At 45.2% G+C, this 22,298-nt stretch overlaps 1 protein-coding gene across 6 annotated transcripts in view; it reads right to left on the bottom strand.

Annotated features, from left to right (window-relative positions):
* The window catches only part of ZFYVE26 (zinc finger FYVE-type containing 26), a 1,794,472-nt gene that overhangs the window by 693,763 nt on the left and 1,078,411 nt on the right, over positions 1 to 22,298 (bottom strand). For all 6 annotated transcript variants that reach the window (XM_077465059.1, XM_077465061.1, XM_077465063.1 and 3 more), the window contains one exon: positions 15,928 to 16,067. In XM_077465059.1, the coding sequence (XP_077321185.1) occupies positions 15,928 to 16,067 (140 nt within the window). The remainder of the gene's footprint in view (positions 1 to 15,927; positions 16,068 to 22,298) is intronic.

Below are 22,298 nucleotides of genomic sequence, written 5' to 3'. Positions count from 1 at the left end.
TTAGGCATTCAGCTAACGACTGACTTATCTCATATAGCAGAAGTAAATATCAAAAACCTTTTACAAGATGTGAAGAAGAATGTTTCACAATTCTCTAAAACAGAGCTATCATGGGCAGGAAGAATAGCGTCCTTCAAAATGATGATTTTGCCAAAAATACTATATATCTTCAGAACCCTACCAATAGTATATAAACAGTCACACTTCCAGGACCTAAGTAAACTCCTTAAACAATACATATGGCAAGGAAAGAGGGCTCGATGCCCTTCTAACAAACTTATAATACATAGAAATGCGGGAGGAATGGGCCTCCCAGACATTAAGGACTACTACTGGGCAGCAATTCTATCGCAAACTAAACATTGGTTCCTACAGGGATCTGAACCTTTATGGACCAATCTAGAAGCTTCCATAGCGAACACCTCCCACTTAAGTCTTTTTCTACTGGCTGACGCTTGGAGACCTAGAACCCTAACCTACCTTTCCCCTACGATCATGGCTACTATTCTAACCTGGAGACATTTACGCCTGCAACAACCGAGGGAAAACCTTGGAGCCACCATCAGGTTCCCAATTCAAACACTGAACATTCTACTCCCATATAGTAAAGTTACTGTATGGAAGGAGAATGGATTAGAGTGGGTTGACGACTTATACTCCGATTCACGACTTATACCTTTCCACTCATTAAAATCTACATATGCTATTCCCCAAACGAGTGAATTTTTGTATAAACAGGTTTCATCCTTTCTCCTAAAGTTTCCTCCACCAAACACTGAAATTGACAGCTCGGCATGGAAGTTCCTTCTCTCCCCCACCACGGTGGGAAAGGGAATCTCAGTGTTCTATAACATCCTCCAATATAAAAAGGAAATGGTGAAGTCCTCGTCCATGCTAACGTGGGAAAAGGATTTGAACAAATCTTACGATGTTACCCAATGGAGCAGGGCCCTTAAATGCACATATATGGCTACTCGATGTGTAAGCCACTGGGAGCTCACTCAAAAGATCTTACATAAATGGTATAGAACTCCCCACCAACTAGCTAGAATGTTTAACACACAATCTCCTCTCTGTTGGAGAGATTGTGGTAATGTAGGTACGACATTGCACATATTCTGGCATTGTAAAAGCATTTCTAGTTTCTGGAGGAAAATGTTCACCATCCTCGCTGAAATTACAGGTGTGCTACAACCTCCAGACCCCGCCTTAGCAATTCTACACCTCGGAATTGATACTTATCCGACCCAATTCCGTACAGTAGTAATTCAAATTCTGAACACAACTAAATTGATTATCGCACGACATTGGAAAAGCTCACTATCCCCAAATCCATCAGAAGTTCTAGCTCAAGTGAATCTCAATTATCAATATGAAAGGCTATTGGCCTTTAGGAACTCGTGTAGTAAAAATGTAGACGTGCAATGGAAATGTTGGACGGACTGGTATAGAAAGTAGCCTCCTCTATGATGTACAATGCAATTCCACGCCTTCTGTGGAAAAAGTTACTCAACAAGGCTTGGTATGACTCCTCTGACACAGCGTGATCCCATTTGGGGTGCGGAGGAGTCATATGGAAACCGTTACCTTATAAGGACATATGTTTCATTTTAAATACTAGTTACTTTTGTCACGCTAGAGTTGAATGTTGGAGATTAACCTAGGAAAAAAAAAAACCGGCTTCATGTTGTCAACCGTACTGCAATTTCTTTTTTCTTTGTCCTGTTATTTTCCCCTTGTGTTCCTTTTTCTTTTTTTTTGTATTTTTTCCCTGATCCAGCATAATTTTTTTTTTCTTTTTCTTACTTTGTTTAATATTTGTCATGTACCTGTAACACTTTTTCATCTGAAATGAGTACATTATACTTGTATTGTATACCGTTTCTTTCAATAAAAACAATTTAACCTTGAAAAAAAAAAAAAAACGTAACATTTCATGAGAAACGTAACACTGCGCGAGAAACATAAAACACTGAGTGAGAAACCGTAACATTGCGTGAGAAAACGTAACATTACACGAGAAACGTCACATATCATGAAAAATGTCACGTAGCATGAGAAACTTAACTGCATAAGAACTAACCTCATGAGAAGCGTGAGTTAGAACAAAATGTGAGCGGTGAAAGAACAGATGGGGAGACTTGCCACCGAACAAGCCAATTAAAAACGATCACCTCAATCTGTTAAACCCGGGGGGGCGTGGCTACCGCGCTGCTGGATGGACGTCTGCTAACACAGCTCCGCTCCAGCAACGGGAACCGAGCGACATACAGCTACCACCGCTGACTTTTCAAAGCCCCACTGAACACCTGAAGACCCGGGCACTTGGGTGAAATGTCCAGGAAGCGGAGAGGAGCGGTGGCTCCACAGAAACTGGACGATTTCTTCCGACGGGCAGGCCGCGACCCGAGGCAAGATGGTGCCGGCCCATGCTCACGCGCGGCCTCCTCATCAGACAGCTCAGCAGCAACCAGCCCGGAGAATGGAGAGGCAGAATATCGCCGCTCCCCGGAGGTCTCCACACCGCTGTCTCGCAGCCCAGCCAAATCCAAGCCACGAATGGCTTTGGACACCGCACAGGTGAGCAAGGGCCGGGATCCATTAGATGACACCAGAGAACTCATTGACCCCTTCACTGCCTTCCCCACCACAGATGGGCCTATATCTGACACAACGCTGAAGGACATGCTTCTCTCACTCCGCACCTCCATGCACAATGACATGCTTCTTTGCCTTAACAACTTTAAAAAGGAGGTAGGGGAGCTGGGCTCACGGGTTGACCATATTGAATCTAAAATGGGAGACTTTGCCACTTCGCACAATACCCTGATTGATGCGCACAGTGACCAAGCCGCAGAAGTCGCATGGCTCAAAGCTAAAGTCGCAGACTTGGAAGACAGGTCCCGCAGGAACAATATTAAAATACGGGGGGTTCCGGAGGATGTCCTCCCTGCACAACTCCAGCAGTATGCACAGGTCCTAATGAAGGCATTCCTCCCCTCTCTGCCCCATACAGAACTGCAAATAGACCGTATACACCGGTTGCCCAAACCTGCTTTTCTCCCTGACAATTTACCTCGTGATGTCTTAATGAGAGTCCACTTTTTTCAAACAAAGGAACAACTCATGTCTGCTTTCCGCAAACAACAGAATCCGCCTGCAGAATACGCCCGCATCCAACTGTATGCTGACCTTTCACAGTTTACTATGCAGAAGCGCAAATCCCTGTTGTCGGTAACTAAAGCTTTGCGCAACCACAATATTCAGTACAGATGGGGATACCCAGTTAAACTAACAGTCACCCACGAGGGCAAATCTACTGTGATCACCTCCATTGATGAAGGCCTTGCGCTGTTGCGGTCATTGGACATTCTCCCTGCCCCGTCTTCAGATGGCGCTTCCCCCTCCTCTAACGACCATTTACAAATGGACTGGCAAAAGGTGGTGTGCAAGAAGAAAACCAAGTGAAGTCAGCCGTGGTTACACACCTCATGGTGTGTACATGCTCTTCTCTCAACAATAGTGTTCCTGTTGCACTGAGATCCCCTACTCAGTGCGTTTATTCTTCCCCCCCTTGAATATGGGCAATTGTTATGCCTCTACGTGCAGGTTTGCACCTACTTTTTTACAGAACTTTGTTTGCTTGTTTTTCTTTTTATTCTTTTTTCTTCCCCCCCTTTTTACTCCCTTCCTAGAGGGCCTGCTCGGTCGGCCTGTCGTTACACTCATCGCTCTGCCAGCAACTCTCCTTTCCACAACAGAAGAGGACCTTTGGGACATTCTGGAATCGTGCATCAGGTACCCACCTTATCTTTTAATCATCCTGCTGTTTAATGATGGCTATTAATGTAGTTTCGTTTAATGTGAATGGTCTGAACCACCCGGCCAAGAGGTCTTCCCTTTGGAAAGAAGCTGCTAAATTAAATGCTGATGTTCTCTGCATCCAGGAGACCCACTTTGCGGCTGACTCCGTGCCCCGGTTTCACCACAAAAACTTTCCACACATCTTCATGGCATCCAGTGCCAAAAAGCAAAAAGGAGTCCTGATTGCCATCAAAGATTCAGTCGCTTTCACCATGAAAGACCTTCTAGTTGACCCGGAAGGTCGTTATCTCATACTGAGCTGTGATCTCAATAACAAACCCTACACTATAGTAAACCTGTATGCACCCAACTCCCATCAACTACGATTTTTAAAACGCCTTCACAGGAAGATTTCTGCCAACAAGTATGGTTCGGTATTGATATGTGGAGATCATAACCTGACACCGGATCACACTATGGACACTACCTCCACAGCTAGACGACAACCACCTTCGCTTCAGCCTCTCCTACATGCGGAGGACCTGTTTGATGTTTGGAGATGTCAGCACGCCAACGAGCGTGATTATTCCTATCACTCCTTACGGCACAATATGTATTCTAGAATTGACTTAATTTTAGTTGATAAGCATCTTTTGCAGGCGGTGTCCTCTTCCACCATACATGATATTACATGGTCTGATCATGCTCCCGTTTCTGTCGTGGTGGTGGAGGGGCACACTCCAGGCCCTGCGTATTTGTGGAGGGCTAACCCTCGTATTTTTCAAAAACCGGAACACTCTGGGAAGGTGGCTGCCAGCCTCTCTGAATTTTTCTCTTTAAATGACCAGTCGGTTTCAGATCCCATGATGTTGTGGTGTGCGCACAAAGCGTATATAAGAGGTGTAATGTTACAAATATGTGCAAGGGAAAAAAGGCAGAGGACACAAAAACTTGACCAAATTCTCCATAAGATTAGATCCTTAGAATCACTCAATAAGATAGGCCCGACCTTACAGCTTGCGCATAGTCTCGCCCAATACCGCTCGGATCTTAGACTTCTACTGATAGAACAATTCGACAAACATGTCAGATATTTCAAACTGTCCCACTACTCCTCTGGGAATCGGGCGGGTAAATTTCTCGCCCAGAGGCTCAGAGCAGCAAGAATTAAATCAAAAATTTCGTACCTAATTCATCCTCCAACTAAGCGGAAAATTTATAACCCTAAGGAAATAGCAAACTCATTCGCTGAGTATTATGCCTCACTCTATAACTTAAAGGACGACCCCAACACCCCTCAACCGAATGAAAATACTATACGGGAGTTCTTGACAAAAATTAACTTGCCCTCCCTTACCCCCGAGCAACTTAATTCCTTGAACTCCCCTATTACGGAACCTGAGATTAGAAGGATCATTAGAACTCTCCCTCTAGGGAAGTCCCCAGGCCCAGATGGGCTCCCCAATGACTATTATAGGGCTTTTCCAGACAACCTTGTCCCAACACTTATAAGTGTCTTTTCAACAGCAATGTCCTCTGCCTCGTTTCCTGCTGAAATGCTTAAAGCATATGTGGTTACCATCCCGAAGCCAGGAAAGGAACCCACTTCACCAGCTAACTTTAGGCCGATTTCATTACTTAACTCTGATGTTAAACTATATGCGAAAATCCTTGCACATAGACTGCTCAAGATCCTGCCGGGTCTGGTGAGTCCTGACCAGGCGGGTTTCACTCCGGGTAGGCAGGCCTCTGATGCCACAAGAAGAGTTATTAACATTATGCAATACGCTGGGGCCTGTCGGGTACCTTCTCTGCTCCTCTCTTTGGATGCGGAGAAGGCATTCGACAGGATTCATTGGGGATACATGAGACTTACATTACAGAAATATGGCTTTACAGGCCCTATCTTATCGGCCATAATGGCCCTCTACTCATCCCCCTGTGCACAAGTCTATACGTCCAATATGTTATCGACCACGTTTTCTATATCTAATGGTACCAGACAGGGCTGTCCTCTATCTCCCACTATCTTTAACTTACTCATGGAGCCCCTGGCGGAAAGGATCAGAACCCACCCTAATATTGCTGGCTTTAACCTTCCGCACGGGTCACATGTTATCAATTTATTTGCGGATGATATCATCCTGTTTCTAACCTCACCACGAACTTCTCTTCCCTACACCCACAGCACACTTATGGAATTTAGTAATATATCCTACTATAAAGTCAACTGCACGAAATCGCTTATTTTTCCATTGGGACTTCCTCCCTCTCTTTGTGAATCCTTGCAAAACGCTTTCCCCTACACTTGGAACAAAGAGGGTATAACTTACCTGGGCATAAAAATTACTGATCTAAAGACGATAGCAGACGCTAACTATGGGCCCCTCATAGACAAGCTTACCAAAGAAGCCAAACGCTTGGCCAATACTGAACTCACCTGGTCAGGTAGACTTGCTACATTTAAAATGCTACTTCTACCTCAAATACTGTATGTCTTCCGGACCCTACCTATCCCGTTAAAATTGAAGCATATTAAGGCTCTTAACTCTCTACTTAAATATTTCATTTGGAAGGATTCGAGGCCTAGATGCGCAAAACCTTTACTGGTCAAACATAGATCGGCCGGAGGGATGGGTCTGGTCGACATTCGGGACTACTATAGAGCCTCCATTCTCACTCAACTGCGGAAATGGTTCCACCAACCGGTGGACACCCCTTGGTGCAATGTTGAACGAGCCCTGAGCCCGACCAAAGACCTTATACACTTGCTTTGGGCTGACGTCCTACATCCGATTCCAACACATAGTCTTCCCCCCACTCTCCGTGCCTCCCTAGAGGCTTGGAGGTCCTTTTTAAATCTTCCTCTACCATCTGACCAATTGACTTCCATCCCAATACCCTTATCGACCTTGCAACAGACCATACCCAACCTATCAATCACGAAATGGCAGGAAAAGGGACTACACTTTATTTCTGACCTATATGATGGAAACTCCCTTATCCCCTTCGACACTCTTCGTTCTCGTTTTCACTTAACTCCATCTGATCAATATAAATATAACCAAATATACCATTTTTGTAAATCAGTTACTACACCCACCATTCGCCTTTCAAGGGAAGCCTGGCAATTTTTTCACACGACCCTTTTATCTGTTAAAGGTATCTCCTTATTTTATAATTTATTTCAATGTAAAATGGACTTTGTTAAATCACCCCCCTATCTCAAATGGGAAGTCGACCTCCAGTCAACTTTTACTATTCCACAGTGGAAGGAGGCTTTTAGGTGGATATATAGAGCCTCTAAATGCGTGAACCACTGGGAATTGTCACAAAAGATTGCCCTGCGGTGGTATCTTACCCCATACAGGGTTGCCCAGTTTGGTAGGAATGGTTCTCCGCTGTGCTGGAGGAGCTGTGGGGAAGTAGGCAACTTACTCCATATGTTTTGGACTTGTAAGCATCTCACTAGCTACTGGAATTCCATATTCCGCTCGATCTCTAGTATCACGGGCATTATCACCCCCCCCCAGCCCGGCCCTGGCCATACTAAATCTGGGAATAGATTATTTTCCTCCAGAATTTAGAATAGTAGTCACACACATATTGATAATTGCCAGGTCTCTCATTACTAGGCAATGGAAGAACAATAAAGCCCCGGACGTAGCCGAGGTCTTTTCCACCACGCAGACCCATTACACCTATGAGTCACTAATAGCAGCTGCAGGGGAAAACAAAAAGTATTTTGATGATAAGTGGAAATGTTGGACATCCTGGTACAAACGTAAGGACTGACTGGCATCTCCCACCAGATTGACTGAACTAGACCGATTACACCCCTCCCCATCCCCTTTTCTGCTCCCCTTTCTTGGGCCCCCTATTATAATTGCCAATGTGTACAATATTCGATAGAATAATGTTTTAACTGATATGATGATACTGTTGCAGCCCAGGGATGTCGGATGTCCACCTTACGTTCGAGCTACGATATGTCTGACTCACAGTCTGACACTCCCTGGCCTGTGTATTTGTTGAACTTTACATTGATTGATTTACTCACATCACTGAACTCTAATCTTGTAACTGAGATTTGGGGTTTCTGTTTTCTATGTTTTTTTTCTTTTTATTATTCTTTATTTCATTTTACTTTTCTCCTCTTCTACTTCTTGCCAGTAGGCCTAAGACAATGTGAAATTGACATATGTTAATTACTGGGCAAGCCGTTTTCTGTCTGCCCTTTGTTTCATGTTTCTTGTATTCTTGTATTTTGTACTTTGAAAAATCTTAATAAAGACTATTTACATAAAAAATCTGTTAAACCCATAGGTGTGATGGGTAACCCACGGTGGAAGAACATGGGCAATCCAGCTGTGTGAAACAACCAGAAAACATAAGACAACCCGCCCGTGACAAAACAAACCCCCTGGTACCTGACAAGTATAAGGACGTGGGTGCCGAAATGACAGGACCAACAGCGCATGAATGCAGACCTAATGAAAAAAACACCCTAGTGTATGCAGAAGTGAGCCCGAGCAACCTGCAGCGCCAAGACAGGAAATTAAAAGGTACACTCAGGGCTAAGGAACCCACAGACCTTGGTGGGTAGTAGTAAAGGTGTAATGGTGAACGTATGAAGTATGGACTACAGACGAGAAGATTGTGGGACAACAATCAATTACCAACGAAACCTCAGCCCATATGGACCTGTAGACGTGACAGATCCTGGATGCAAGCACCAACTAATGAAAATGCAGCGAATGAAGGCCAAGGACATGAAAAACATGACATGAAAACGTGCGAGACATGGGAAAACCTCAGAGCATGGGAAAACATAAGAAACCTGAGAAAATGTAAGAAACATGGGAAAACGCAAGAAACATGGGAATACGTAAGAAGACATGGGGATACATAAGAAAACATGGGGATACGTAAGAAATGTGGTAAAACCTAAGAAACATGGTAAAACCTAAGAAACGTGGGGAAATTTAAGAAACATGGTTAAACTTAAGAAACATGGGAATACTCAAGAAACATGGGAATACTCAAGAAACATGGGAATACTCAAGAAACATGGGAATACTCAAGAAACATGGGAATACTCAAGAAACATGGGAATACTCAAGAAACATGGGAATACTCAAGAAACATGGGAATACTTAAGAAACATGGGGAAACGTAAGAAAACATGGGAAAACATAAGCAAACATGGGAATACATAAGAAAACATGGGAATACATAAGAAAACATGAAAATACATAAGAAACATGGAAAAACATAAGAAACAACCATACCTTGAACGAGAAACCATAAATTACATGTATGATGTATGGACAACAAGCGAGAAGACAGTGGGCTAACAATCAATATAAAATAACACCTCAGCCCTACAGAACTGTAGACATGACAGATCCCCGATGTGAGCACTAGCTAATGGTAAAGCAGCAAACTAAAGGCATGTGGCACTAAACAGGAGCAACATGGGAACCGCAAGAAAACATGGGAAAAGAAAGCAACATGAGAAAAAACGCAAGCAAACATGAGAAACACAAGCAAACATGGGGCACATGAGAAACACGGGACACATGAGAAACACGGGACACATGAGAAACACAGGGCACGTGAGGGGACACGCAAGAACCACAGGACACGCAAGAACATGAGAAAATTAAGAAAAACATGAATTGGGGTGAGAAGCAAGAAAAAATAAAAACAAAAACTGCATGAAAAACCGCAACCCACATGAATAAAACAAAAACAAAAAAAGAACCACAAGCTGCATGAGAACTGCAAATCAAAAGTGAACCACAAATGGCCAAACTGTGAATTTCACGAGAAACCGCACACTGCATGAGAAACATGAATCACATGAGAAACCGTGAATCACATGAGAAAACACAAATTGCATGAGAAACCGATGATGCAACAAAAACCCCAGGCAGGCATGGTCACTCCACCCACAGAAACAGGCACATACATGCTGGACAGACACCAAGCCAAACCCTCCTGGCAGTGACTCAATTCCCTCACCCCCGGCAGCACGAGGTATATGCAACCCACTGATAAGTACAGCCTTGAAATAACAGACATCTACCAAGTTTGCATTCGATCTGATTGTATGTTTACTCAGAAAATCTCCATACAGAGGATCACAAAAGAGTGATGATTATGACAGGGTACACAGCTTTTTATGAGAGAATGATCACATTACAGTTTATGACTGGCAAACAACCAGAATAGAAACTACGCAATACATTCCAGGATAATCTGTTTCATATTTCAAATGGTCATTTTGGCGCTAACACAATAACACAATAACAAATTTAAAGGTCATTCTGACAATTTGGCAATTTAGATATTAATTACTGGGAAACTTCATAATAACATCTGGAAACAACATTTCGGGGAAATAGTGTGTTATCATGTCACTTGGCTGAACATTGTAAAAAGACATAAGTGAATAACAGGATATGTGTTGCAATATCAGAAGTACCCAAGAATTGAGAAACATTATATAAAAAGAAATACTTTTGTATATTGAAGGGGAACTCTAGACTATATACAGATATGTGTTGCATATGTCTTCATATCTTGACACCACCACCAATCAATGAGGCCCTGCCGTTCTGCCCCAAACATATAGATCTCCCTGCCAGACCAATCCACCCAACAAAAATACACCCCTCACATCCCACGTGCACCGAACACATCCAAAACATGCCTTTTTTAGCAACCGGTTACGTTAAGACATGAAAATGTTCTTGGCTTTATAGCTGCTGACAATAAAGGTAACATAAGTATATATTTGACATGATATGTTACAACTTCCCTGAATAATCCAAAGCACAATTTACCTTTCTGCCATAGCTGTTTGAATTAAAGATTTTTTTTCCAACTAAACCTCTGCTTAAAGTGTTGTGGGGACCATAGATTTTAAGCTCCATGAGGTCTCAATATGTACTTTATAACATATGCCATCCACTTGCACAACCTCACTCGCGCAGTCACAAAACACCACACAGCCCCCCCCCCCCCCCGAGACAGCCACAGGGTGAAGCAGGGGGGGGGCAGGAGAAGCAGGAGAAGCAGCTACCTCGGGGACAGGAGCCGCCATGCAGTCGAACCCCCCCTCCCCCAGGCAGAAAACACTGGGAGAAGAAGGCGGCTGAATCCTCCCCCCGGCATAAACACCTGGAGACAAGGAGTCAGGTGGGAGAAGTGGCTCCCTCGTGGACACAGGAGCTGCCAGGCAGACCAACCCCCCTCTCCCAGCACAACGCTGGGAGAAGAGGGCAGGTGGAAACAATGGGTGGGCAGGTGGAAACAATGGGTGGGCGGGTGGGAAAAGCGCCACCCCTCGCGGAGATGGATGAGACGCCAGTCGCCCGAAAACCCCCCCTCCGGAGGAAAACCCCATTAGAAGCGGGCGGCCGAGATCTCCTCCCAAAGAGCGGAGCCGGAGGGGGCCGAAACACCCCCCTACACGAGAGCCAAGTCCAATGAGAGGAGGAGGCAGAGGAGGGCAGGCTTTATGCAGCCTGACTCCTCCTAAAAACACAGGCTGACCTGCGGTCAGCCTTACACTTCTAATTCCAAATCCAATAATGTACTGATATTATAAATTGAGATGCTATAATGTTTTAAACTGTGAGAAACTGTTAACTGTTTAGGTAAATGTTTATCAGCTGCAACTGAACTGTTCTTACTGTTTTCTTCTTGCAACCTTATGCACACGATGTTGTCCATGTACTGTGTCATTGTAACTTTAATACTTTCAAATAAAAATATATTTTACTGTTTAAAAAAAAAAAAAAAAAAAAAAGAACAAATTTGCCATGTAGTTGCCTACCCCATTCCTCTGTTTAGGTCTTCTTGTAAGGTTTCCACATCCTGCGTAGAAGTTACTGCCCTGCTTAGCTTTGTATTGTCCGCAAGTACTGAGATTAATCTATTCATAAACGACCTTGAACAGCTCAAACAGGATTGGTCCCAGGACAGAACCCTGGGAGACCCCACTTTCCACACCAGACCATTCTGAGTACTGCCCGTTTATCACCACCCTTTGGACTCGCCCCTGTAGCCAGTTTTAAATCCAGGTACTCACCCTATGGCCCATGCCGATAGACCTTTTTGTTTGTACAGTAGATGCTTGTGGGGAACTGTATCAAACTTTGCAAAATTCAGATACACCACATCCACAGCCCTTCCTTTATCTAGATGGCAGCTCACTTCTTGATAGGTCTGGCAAGAACGATTCTTCATGAAACAATGCTGATTACTGCTATCAATACTGTTTTCATTACTGCAATCTTGTATATAGTCCCTTATCATCCCCTCCCATAGCTTGCAGACTATTCATGTTAGGCTTACTGGCCTGTAGTTCCCAGGGATATGCTCTGCTCTTTCTTAAATATTGATGCCACATTGGATTTTCTCCAATTGGCTCGTACCATTCCAGTCAGTAAACTGTATACAAAAATTAGGAACAATGGTCTGGCTATCACCTGGCTGAGCTCCTTAATGACCCTCGAGTGTAAGCCATCTGGTCCCAGTGATTTATTTATGTTATTTTCAAGTCTATTTCTGATTCTTGTGAAGACTGAGGAGAAGAATATATTCAAAAACTTTGCCTTCTCTCTTTCCCTTGTAGCCAAATTCCTTTCATCGTCCTTTATGGGGCCAAAAGGTTCTGGCCTTGCTTTCCTACTATTTATATACTTACATTTTTTTTATTCTCCTCCGCTATGCATCTGTCACGTCTCCCGGTCCCACTGGTTGCATGCCAACCTCCACTGTCGGAGTCCATAGGGTGGCACTGTCACTTAGGCACTCACACTCCTTATTCCCAATGGCCCCCACCTGCCGCTGCTCCCGGTCCCCGGGTCACCTGCCGACACCTCTCTTGGTCTCAGTGGGGGGAAGGGTCCAGTCCGCAGTTCCCACATGCTCACACCACGCTGCTCAGTGTCTGCACTTCTGCAGTTCCGGCGCCAAACAATACAACAGCTCCACCTCCTGTTGTATCATGTCTGCAGGCTCTGACCATCTCCTGTATAGTGTCTGCAGTCTCTGACCATCTTTTGTATCATGTCCTCAGACTCTAACCATCTCCTGTAGTATATCTGCAATCTCTTAAACACATTGCTAATAGTATTAATGGGGACTATAACAGACTCTCTAATGGACACCAAGAGGGCCACTGTTAGAGAGACCCCCCTCCCGGTCACATTAGAGCCTACTGTAGTCTCTAATGTGGCCTGGTGGGGGCTCTAACAGACTAACATAGGGCTTCACTGTGTCCATTAGAGAGGCCCCCCCTCTAGGTCCCATTAGAGTACTCTGCTTCTCTTCCTGTATTTTGTCTATTGTTAAGAGATCAGGGCTGGTGCAAGGATTTTTGACACCCTAGGCACAACCTAATTTTGCAGCCCCCACTGGCTCCACCCTTGACTCCACCCCCTTTGCCCTGCTCATGTAACACATGTGACCTACCTGGGCATTACACTGACCTATCTGACCAGGGCCAGTGCTAGCCTATTTTGTGCCCTAGACAAGACCAGGTAATTGGGGGGAGGAAAGAGGTCTGTGAGAGTGGAGGGCTGAGAGGGGGCGGGGAGAGAGGGGGAGGGGGGGGAAAGGTAGGGGAAAGGGAGGGGAGAGGATAGGGAGGGGTTTGAGAGAGGGAAGGGGGTTCAGAGAGTAACACATTTGAGAGGGGGATGAGCGAGAAGGAAGGGTTGAGAGAGAATGGTGGGTTTAGAAAGGGGGGCTGAGACATTAGGGAGGGCTCAGAGAGGGGGGGTGAGAGAGAAGGGAAGGGGCTGTGAGAGTAGGGTGGGGGCTGAGAGAATAGGCAGGGCCGAGAGGGGGCCTGAGAGAGGGAAGATGGCTAAGAGAAGGTAGGGCTGAGAGGGGGCCTGAGAGAGGGAGGATGGCTAAGAGAAGGTAGGGCTGAGAGGGGGCCTGAGAGAGGGAGGATGGCTGAGAGAGAAGGGAGGGCTGAGGTAGAAGAGAGGGCTGAGGTAGAAGAGAGGGCTGAGGTAGAAGAGAGGGCTGAGGTAGAAGAGAGGGCTGAGGTAGAAGAGAGGGCTGAGGTAGAAGAGAGGGCTGAGGTAGAAGAGAGGGCTGAGGTAGAAGAGAGGGCTGAGGTAGAAGAGAGGGCTGAGGTAGAAGAGAGGGCTGAGGTAGAAGAGAGGGCTGAGGTAGAAGAGAGGGCTGAGGTAGAAGAGAGGGCTGAGGTAGAAGAGAGGGCTGAGGTAGAAGAGAGGGCTGGGGTAGAAGAGAGGGCTGGGGTAGAAGAGAGGGCTGAGGTAGAAGAGAGGGCTGAGGTAGAAGAGAGGGCTGAGGTAGAAGAGAGGGCTGAGGTAGAAGAGAGGGCTGAGGTAGAAGAGAGGGCTGAGGTAGAAGAGAGGGCTGAGGTAGAAGAGAGGGCTGAGGTAGAAGAGAGGGCTGAGATCGAAGAGAGGGGGACAGAGAGAAGGAAGGGCAGAGAGAGGAGAAAGGGGGAGGGGGGCCTGAGGGAGGGGAGCTGATGAGGAGAGGACTGCGAGCAGGACAGAGAGAAGGGAGGGGGTTCAGAGGGAAGGGGTGAGAGAGGGGGAGGGGTGAGAGAGGGGGAGGGCTGAGAGAGAAGGGAGTGGGCTTAGAGAGAGGGGGACAGAGAGAAGGGAGGGGGCTTAGAGAGAGGGGGCTGAGAGAGAAGGGAGGGCTAAGGGGAGGTGGCTGAGAGAAAAGGGAGGGCTAAGGGGAGGGGGCGATGAAAGAGACCCTTAGTCCTGTTCCTGCAGTCCCTCCTCTGTCCCAGTCTCTGTTTGCAGAGCTGCAGGCAAGGTTTGTGTATGATGACAGACAGTACATTCCATACCATAATGGCAGTCTCCTGCTTCCATTCCATTAAATTCCAGCGGCTGCCACAGCAGCCTGCGTCTCCTGCCCATCCTCTGTGAGAGCTCTGTGCCCCCAGTGAGCGGTGAGCCTGTCCTCCGGCTCCAGGCTGCACTTTGGAGCACAGAGAGGAAGTTGGAGCAGTCCATGCTCTGGAAGCATGGGGTACGCTGCACCCGCTGCTTCTTGCCTCCTGGGAGGGGCAGGTCAGAGGGGCTATGTCAAGGAGGAGGCGGTGCCATGGTGGAGCTCTTCTCCTGAGTCCTGGATTCTCAGGCTTATCTGCCCTTGCTGATCACTTCCATGTAGCGATGGATGCCCGGCTGCCCGCACCTCCCCAACGGTGCTGCTGATTGCTGCCTGCTGCCACAGACATTTCTGGTACTAGACAGCTGGGTAGAGGACAATGCACATTTACAAGCTCCAGGTGCCCTCTCCTCCCAGCAGGGAGTAGGTAAGCCAGCGGCAGTGGCTGTGCCCTAGGCGGGTGCCTAATTTGCCTAGTGGTAGCCCCGGCCCTGTAAGAGATCGTGGGAGGATCCCAGGGTAACGGAGACTTCTTAGGGGAGCATCTCTGTGTTTGAGTCATTGCCAACATTTGTAAAGGGGACAGGTTAGTAAGATGACCACACCCATGAAATATCTCTGCACCAAGGTGTCATGGCACATCAACTGAAAATGACATCAATAGTTAAAACAAGGGCCTCCAAACGATGGCCTGTTAAAATAATTTATTGGGCCCCAGCTAGTTTCAGTAACATATCCTTAGACAGTGAAAACTGATGATTCAGATCAGTTGATCTCTGATTTTAACCCCCAAATCCCACTGATTTCTCTGATATAAGGGTCTGATTGGGAGTCTGCTGTAAGGAGAAACTATGAAGGTGACCCTTATGTAAGGGGGGGTGAATTTATTTCTTAGGCCGTGTACACATGACCAGACTTTCCGGCAGAAAAGGTCAGACGGAATCAGTCGGGAGTCCGTCGGAACTCTGTCGGGAAGACTGTCTGACCTTTTCTGCCGGCAGTAAAGGTCCGGTTGTGTGTATGCAGCATTATACTATTTCTAGTTGTTCATTTATAAAGCAGACATTATTTTTTGCCAGTATCTTTAAAATTTGCAATGTGGCTCTCATACTGAAAAGCTTGGAAACCTCTGGTTTAATCATAACACTTACTGAAAACACAACTATAGTATTCATTTAAATGTTTTATTGAACATGAAAGTACAGAAAGACTCACCATAGTGAATGTTTCGTTCTTACAAACCATGCAGGTAACTTCAGTGTCATCTGGAATCCACTGCATTTTGGTTGGAGGTTTTTCTGGAGGTATAAAGTCTGGGGAAGGTTTACTTCGCCTTTGTCCTTTATCAGGAGGACCTAAAGTAATGTTACATTACAGTCAACTGTGTAAAACAAAAAAAAATATCTATATATATAAATATATATATTTATATCATATAAAAACACATACAGGCTACTTCTATAAAGTGATGCTATTTGCCATTACACAACTTCTCGTCAACACTCGTCCTTATGGTTGAACATAAAAGTTGATGTGAGAGTATCATTTGCTATTCACACTATACTCACCCAGGATCAACTGTTTGAAAACAGTCCATTGGATCAATTCACTCTGCCAATAAGAAATGCTAGTTGATCTACAGTACCTATTTTTATTCAGCAAGTAAACCACCCTACACATACATGGACTTCCACAGAACTATTTTCGGGGGGGGGGGGGGGGGCATACTTTTATGGACACCCATGCTCAGACCCTTTTTGATAATGTCATGAAGGAGATGGGGCTTAGTCATTATCATATAAAGCTCAGGCAGGCAGGAAAAGGTTTGAGAAACCCGATGCAAAAGCTTAATAGAAGGTTCAAGCTGCCATCGTCTGATTAGCAATTTCTAATTAGTTTTTCTTTTTTTTTTGTTTACACTATTGAATGCACCAAATTATTCATACACACATGATCAAGGCACTACAAGTGAGTTATAAAAAGAAAACACATGTAGAATCTGCATTTGGTGTTAAAGGACAAATAAAATAATAAAATATATGATATAAGTATTTATTTTGGAATGTATTAAAATACTATATATATATATATATATATATATATATATATATATATATATATATATATATATATATATATATATATATATATATATATATAATAACTTATCATCCAGATTGGAAAATAAATCATATAAACTAACTGCAAATATCTGCACTCTTCCTTAAATTTAGCAATCACATTTTTTTTTTGTCCAATTTTTGTTCACAGGTTAATGATCTCAAAAAATAAACTGTAAACGTCTGTGGTCCTGTGCAAATGTATCAATTACTTTGTAAATCAACTGTTGTTTATTTTCAGCAATTTTTGCCCTATGTATGCTCATCATGCACAAATCAGATAAGCGATCATCTGCCATTGTCAATCTCAGCCAGGTTTTCACCCTTCTCATTGTGCTGAAAGACCTTTCCACTGTATAAGTGGCCACTGCTAACGTGAGAGCAATGAGAATTGCTTGCTGGACTGAGGAAAAAAAAATAAAAAAATCTGCGTGGTTTAGCAAATCCAGAAATCCATTGTCAAACTGCTCATCCTTCGTTGACCAGATCTCAAACCATGTGACTGCTTCAGCTTCCAGGCTTTCAATGCCGTAAATTTCTTTGATGTCTGCAATATGGCATTTGTATTGCTCTAGTGTTTAATTTTTGCCATTTGTTTTGGGTAAAGTGAGAACAGACTGAAATTGTTCTTGTTTTCAATGCCAAACTGGCTTTCTAATGATGCAATGATTGAGTCAATGAATGGCACATAGATAGACTGGCAATAGTATTCTTCCACAGAAGAGGAACCAAAATTAGAACGGAATACTTGCCTGCCACACTGTCTGGGAACGCAAAGTCTGAGGCCGCGTACACACGCGGGGACTGTTCGCCGAACTTTGTCCGCTGAACAGTGTTTCGGCAAACAGTCCGCTCGTGTGTGGGCTTTCAGCGGACAGTTTCAGCGAACAGTCCGCTGAACAAGGTTTTTCGGAAATTTCGAAAAACTGTCCGCTGAAACAAAGTTTCAGCGAACAGTCCCCTCGTGTGTAGGCTTGTTCGTCAAACTAAGTTCCGCGCATGCTCAGAAAGGATTTACATGCCGAAAGTTATAATGCAGTGTATAGGACGTCGTATTTTTCGTCCCGTCGTACGTGCCGTTCACGTCATCGCGCACGGTTTCAGCAAACTGTTTGTTCGTCGTGTGTGGCCATGTCCGTCCATGCTAATTTTGAGCGGACTGTTTGCCGAAACTGTTTGACGGACAAAGTTGGGCGAACAGTCCCCGCGTGTGTACGCGGCCTGATGTTCAATTTTTCTGCCATTGTTTGAACATTTGAAACGATTTCCTTAAATTGTTCTTCTGCATTTTCTCTGTGATCGTGGAACACAGTGAGACGATCTTGCACGTGATTACACACTTTGAGGATATCAAGCTGAACACTGATGCCAATCTTGATGAGTAATTTGAAATGATGGTCAAGCAAAAGAGGAAGCTCACTGTGCTTGAAGAACATTGCAATTGATAAGCATCCTGACGTGTTTTCCCTCATGCTGTAGTGATCAGTAAGGTTAATTGATTACAAATATCTTCAAAGTCTTAGCTAAAAATTTGAATGCTTTTGTATTTGGCTGCCCACCTTGTTTCACTCAGCAATGGCACATTTGGAATAAGTGATCTTCTTTTTGGACTCTCACGGAAAAACTTGATGATGACTTTCACTGTGCCAACAGAATTCCGTATATCAGGAACAGCATTCAGGTCATTAAAACAAAAGTACATTCAAATTTTGCAAAAAATCTAAAAAAAAAAAAAAAAAAAAAAAACTTACCAGAAATGCCTGCTGCTAGGCATATCGTCCGAATCTGCCTCTTCCTACTCCATGGTGATGTTCAGTCTTCTCTTGTCCGTGCAGCGTCTTCTGGGGAATGGGGCGCTGTGTGTTCTGGGAACTGTGTCCCAGAACACAGCGCGTCCCATTCACAAAGCGCTGTGCGACTCGCGCATGCACAGTAGGAAACTGGCAGTGAAGCCGCAAGGCTCCGCTGCCTGTTCCCCTTAGTTGGAATGGCGGTGCCGGGACCTGAGAGCCAAGGGACAGGTCAGCCTCGGGCGGCCGACATCGCGGGCACCCTGGACAGGTAAGTCTGCTTATTAAAAGTCAGCAGCTACAGTGTTTGCAGCTGCTGACTTTTAAATTTTTCTTTTTAAAGCTGGCCCTCCTCTTTAACAACCAAATTGAGTTTATGTGCAGCAGAGTGAGCATAAGCAGCTTTAGGATATTTTCTCTTTATTATGGCTTGAACACCACCTTCTTTTTCTGCCATTGTAAAGCATCCATCATATCCTTGGCCATAGAGTTTTTCTAAGTTTAATTCAAATTTAGAACATGCATCCATACTCATATTTGCAACTGAGATGGCATCCGTTTCTTTTAAGGTTGCAAATCCAAGGAATTCTTCTCGGATAACAGCTACGGTGCTGCTTGTGTCTACAAAACGTACTCCAAGTGACATCTGTTCTTTTCCAGAAATGTTAGCACTTTCATCAGCGATGATTGAAAACCCATTTGACATGTTGACTAAGGATACCGGATCTTCGCATAATGTTTCTTCACATAATCGAATCAATTAATTTTCAACACAAACTGATGTATAACATGCATTAACTGGTGCATTTTCAAGATGGTTCTTTAGGATTGGGGATGGCTGAACGGTTCGCCCGGCGGTCGGTTCGTGGCAAATTTCGGCTGTTCGCAGTCTGCCCGATCGGTGGACTATTGCCGCTGTTCGCCCGGCGGACTTCCGTGTTTACTGTGTAAGAGAACTTTGACCTACGATGACACATCCATCATGTGGTACAGGACAGCCAATTGAGACATTACAGCACGTGGACACTTGGACATTCCCCCTAACTTATAAATAGACCCGATCCGGCGGCCATTTTACATTTTTGCATATGTCACTATAGGGAGGGGTTGCTGTGTGGAGCAGGGAGAGACTGCAGTGACCCAAATCGCTAGCTATTAGGTCCACAAAAGTTCTTTTAAGGACTGGTATGGTATAGGTGTATTTCAGGATATAGGTTTGAGGCACTGTTATTCAAGTCATTGTTGCAGCAGCCTGTCTTTTGTGAGTGCTGAGAGGGACAGGGCGCTGTGTGCAGCAGGGACAGTCAGTTTCATCATTAGCTGTTACTATTAGGTCCACAAAAGTCCTTTTCATGACTGGTATGGTAAAGTAGTACAGGATATAGTTTTGAGTGCTATTCAAGTTACTGTTGCAGCAGCCTGTGTTTTGTCAGTTTAAATAGGGACAGACAGGAAGCTGTGTGTGGCAGTGAGGGACAGTCAGTTTAATCAGTAGCTGTTACTATTAGGTCCACAAAGGTTCTTTTCAGGACTGGTATGGTAATAGGCTTGTACATGTATAATATTATCTCTTCCAAATATAGAAAGAATATTATACTTGACAGCTGCCCTTCTGCTGCAGTAGTCCTTTATGAGTATAGGGACTGAGGTACAGTCTGCTAATCACGACCTACTAGTTCCACAAAGGTCCTTATAAGGACTGGTAAGGTATAGTGTACTACAGTATATAGGGTTGAGTGAGGTACAGTCTGCTAATCCTTAAGGACTGGTATAGGTCCACAATTTATAGGGTTGAGGTGCACTACTGCTGACTGCTGCCCTATTCTGCAGCAGTCCTTTATGAGTATAGGGACTGAGGTACAGTCTGCTAATCACAACCTACTAGTTCCACAAAGGTCCTTATAATGACTGGTAAGGTATAGTGTACTACAGTATATAGGGTTGAGTAAGGTACAGTCTGCTAATCACAACCTACTAGTTCCACAAAGGTCCTTCTAAGGACTGGTAAGGTATAGTGTACTACGGTCTATAGGGTTGAGTGAGGTACAGTCTGCTAATCCTTAAGGACTGGTATAGGTCCATTATATATAGGTTTGAGGTGCACTACTGCGGACTGCTGCCCTATTCTGCAGCAGTCCTTTATCAGTATAGGGACTGAGAGTTTTGTCACAAGGTCCGCAGGGGTGGTAGGGCAGGAGCAACAGGCTTGAGCCAAAGTGGGAAATTGCAGAAGGTGCATGCGATTAGGTCAAAGGAAGCACCAGAATTGGTTGAGTGGCTCACTCAGCCTTACTCTTCTGCACCCTCCTCATCCTCTCGATCTGCACCCTCTTCTTCACTCTCTGCTATGTGCACCCCCAAAGACACTACCACCAACAACACCACCACCACCACATACCTTCCGCTTGAGTCACAGGAATTATTTTCCGATCCATCACAAGACATTGCCAATGCGCAGCCACTCTTGGCATTGGATCAGGAAGAGGAGGTAGCAACAACCGCCACTCAGCAGTCTGACGACAGTACCCAGATCAGCCCAAGGAGGAGGTTGGTCCCCGGTGTTGCTGCCTACTCCGAGATCTCTACTTATAGCGGTGGGAAAGGTGATGTTGATGATGACGTGTCTAGTGATGTCATGTGGGTGCCCACAAGAAAGGAAGAGGAGGGGAGTTCAGAGGGAGATATGGACCAGCAGATAGGGAGGAGAAGCAGGAATAACTTACATTCCACAGGAGGGACAAAGGAGACTGCTAACGTATCAGGAGCGAGTCATCGACCATGTACGGTAACATCTGGCGCTCCCAGGACGCCGGCACATGGCTCCGCAGTGTGGGCTTTTTTAACGTGTCTGCTGCTGACAATAGTGTTGTCATCTGCAATCTTTGCAGTCAACGCATTAGTCGCGGTAAGCCCAACACTCACCTAGGGACGACCGCCTTAAGAAGGCACATGAGCTGCCATCACCGAGCCCAGTGGGAGCAACGGAACACACAAAGCCACACTCCAGGCTCTCACCGTCCAGCCTCGTCTTCTACTTCTCCTCACAATTGTTCTCCACTCCATCTTCCATCACGCCAAGCTCACATTTTTCTGTAAAAAGGCAGGCTTCCGTGGGCCTAATGTTCGAGCGTAAAAAAAAAAATGATGACGCCGGATAACCCTCTTACCCAACGGTTGATGGCTGACTTGTCAGAACTGATAGCCCGCCAACTACTGCCATATAAAAACTGGTGGACTCGGAGGCCTTTCGAAAATGTGTGGCCATTGGAACACCACAATGGAAGGTCACAGGAAGGAAGTATTTCTCACAGAAGGGCATCCCAGAGCTATATGGCCATGTTCAGCGGCAAGTGAATGTATCTCTGACACACAGTGTCGGTGCCATGATACATCTGACCACGGACACGTGGTCTAGCAAACAAGGGCAGGAAAGGTATATCACTTTTACTGCCCACTGGGTAAACCTTTTGACGGCCGTGAAGCATGTAACCCGTGGCACCCGTGTAGATTTGGTTTTACCGCCACGGATTGCATGCAGGCCTGGCTCTTCTCCTCCTCCTCCATCCTCCTCCCTCTCCTCCTCGGCTGACTCCTCCTTTTCCGCTGCTAGCGTCTCTTCCGCTGCGCCGCCCAAGCTCCCCAGAACCTATTTGACATGCCCGGTGAGACATTGCCA

This window comes from Lithobates pipiens, unplaced genomic scaffold (genome assembly GCF_037356315.1).
Source record: "Lithobates pipiens isolate NorthernLeopardFrog02 unplaced genomic scaffold, aLitPip1_a1.2 Scaffold_30, whole genome shotgun sequence".
NCBI classification, from domain to species: domain Eukaryota; kingdom Metazoa; phylum Chordata; class Amphibia; order Anura; family Ranidae; genus Lithobates; species Lithobates pipiens.
This window is presented reverse-complemented; position numbering and strand designations above follow the sequence as displayed.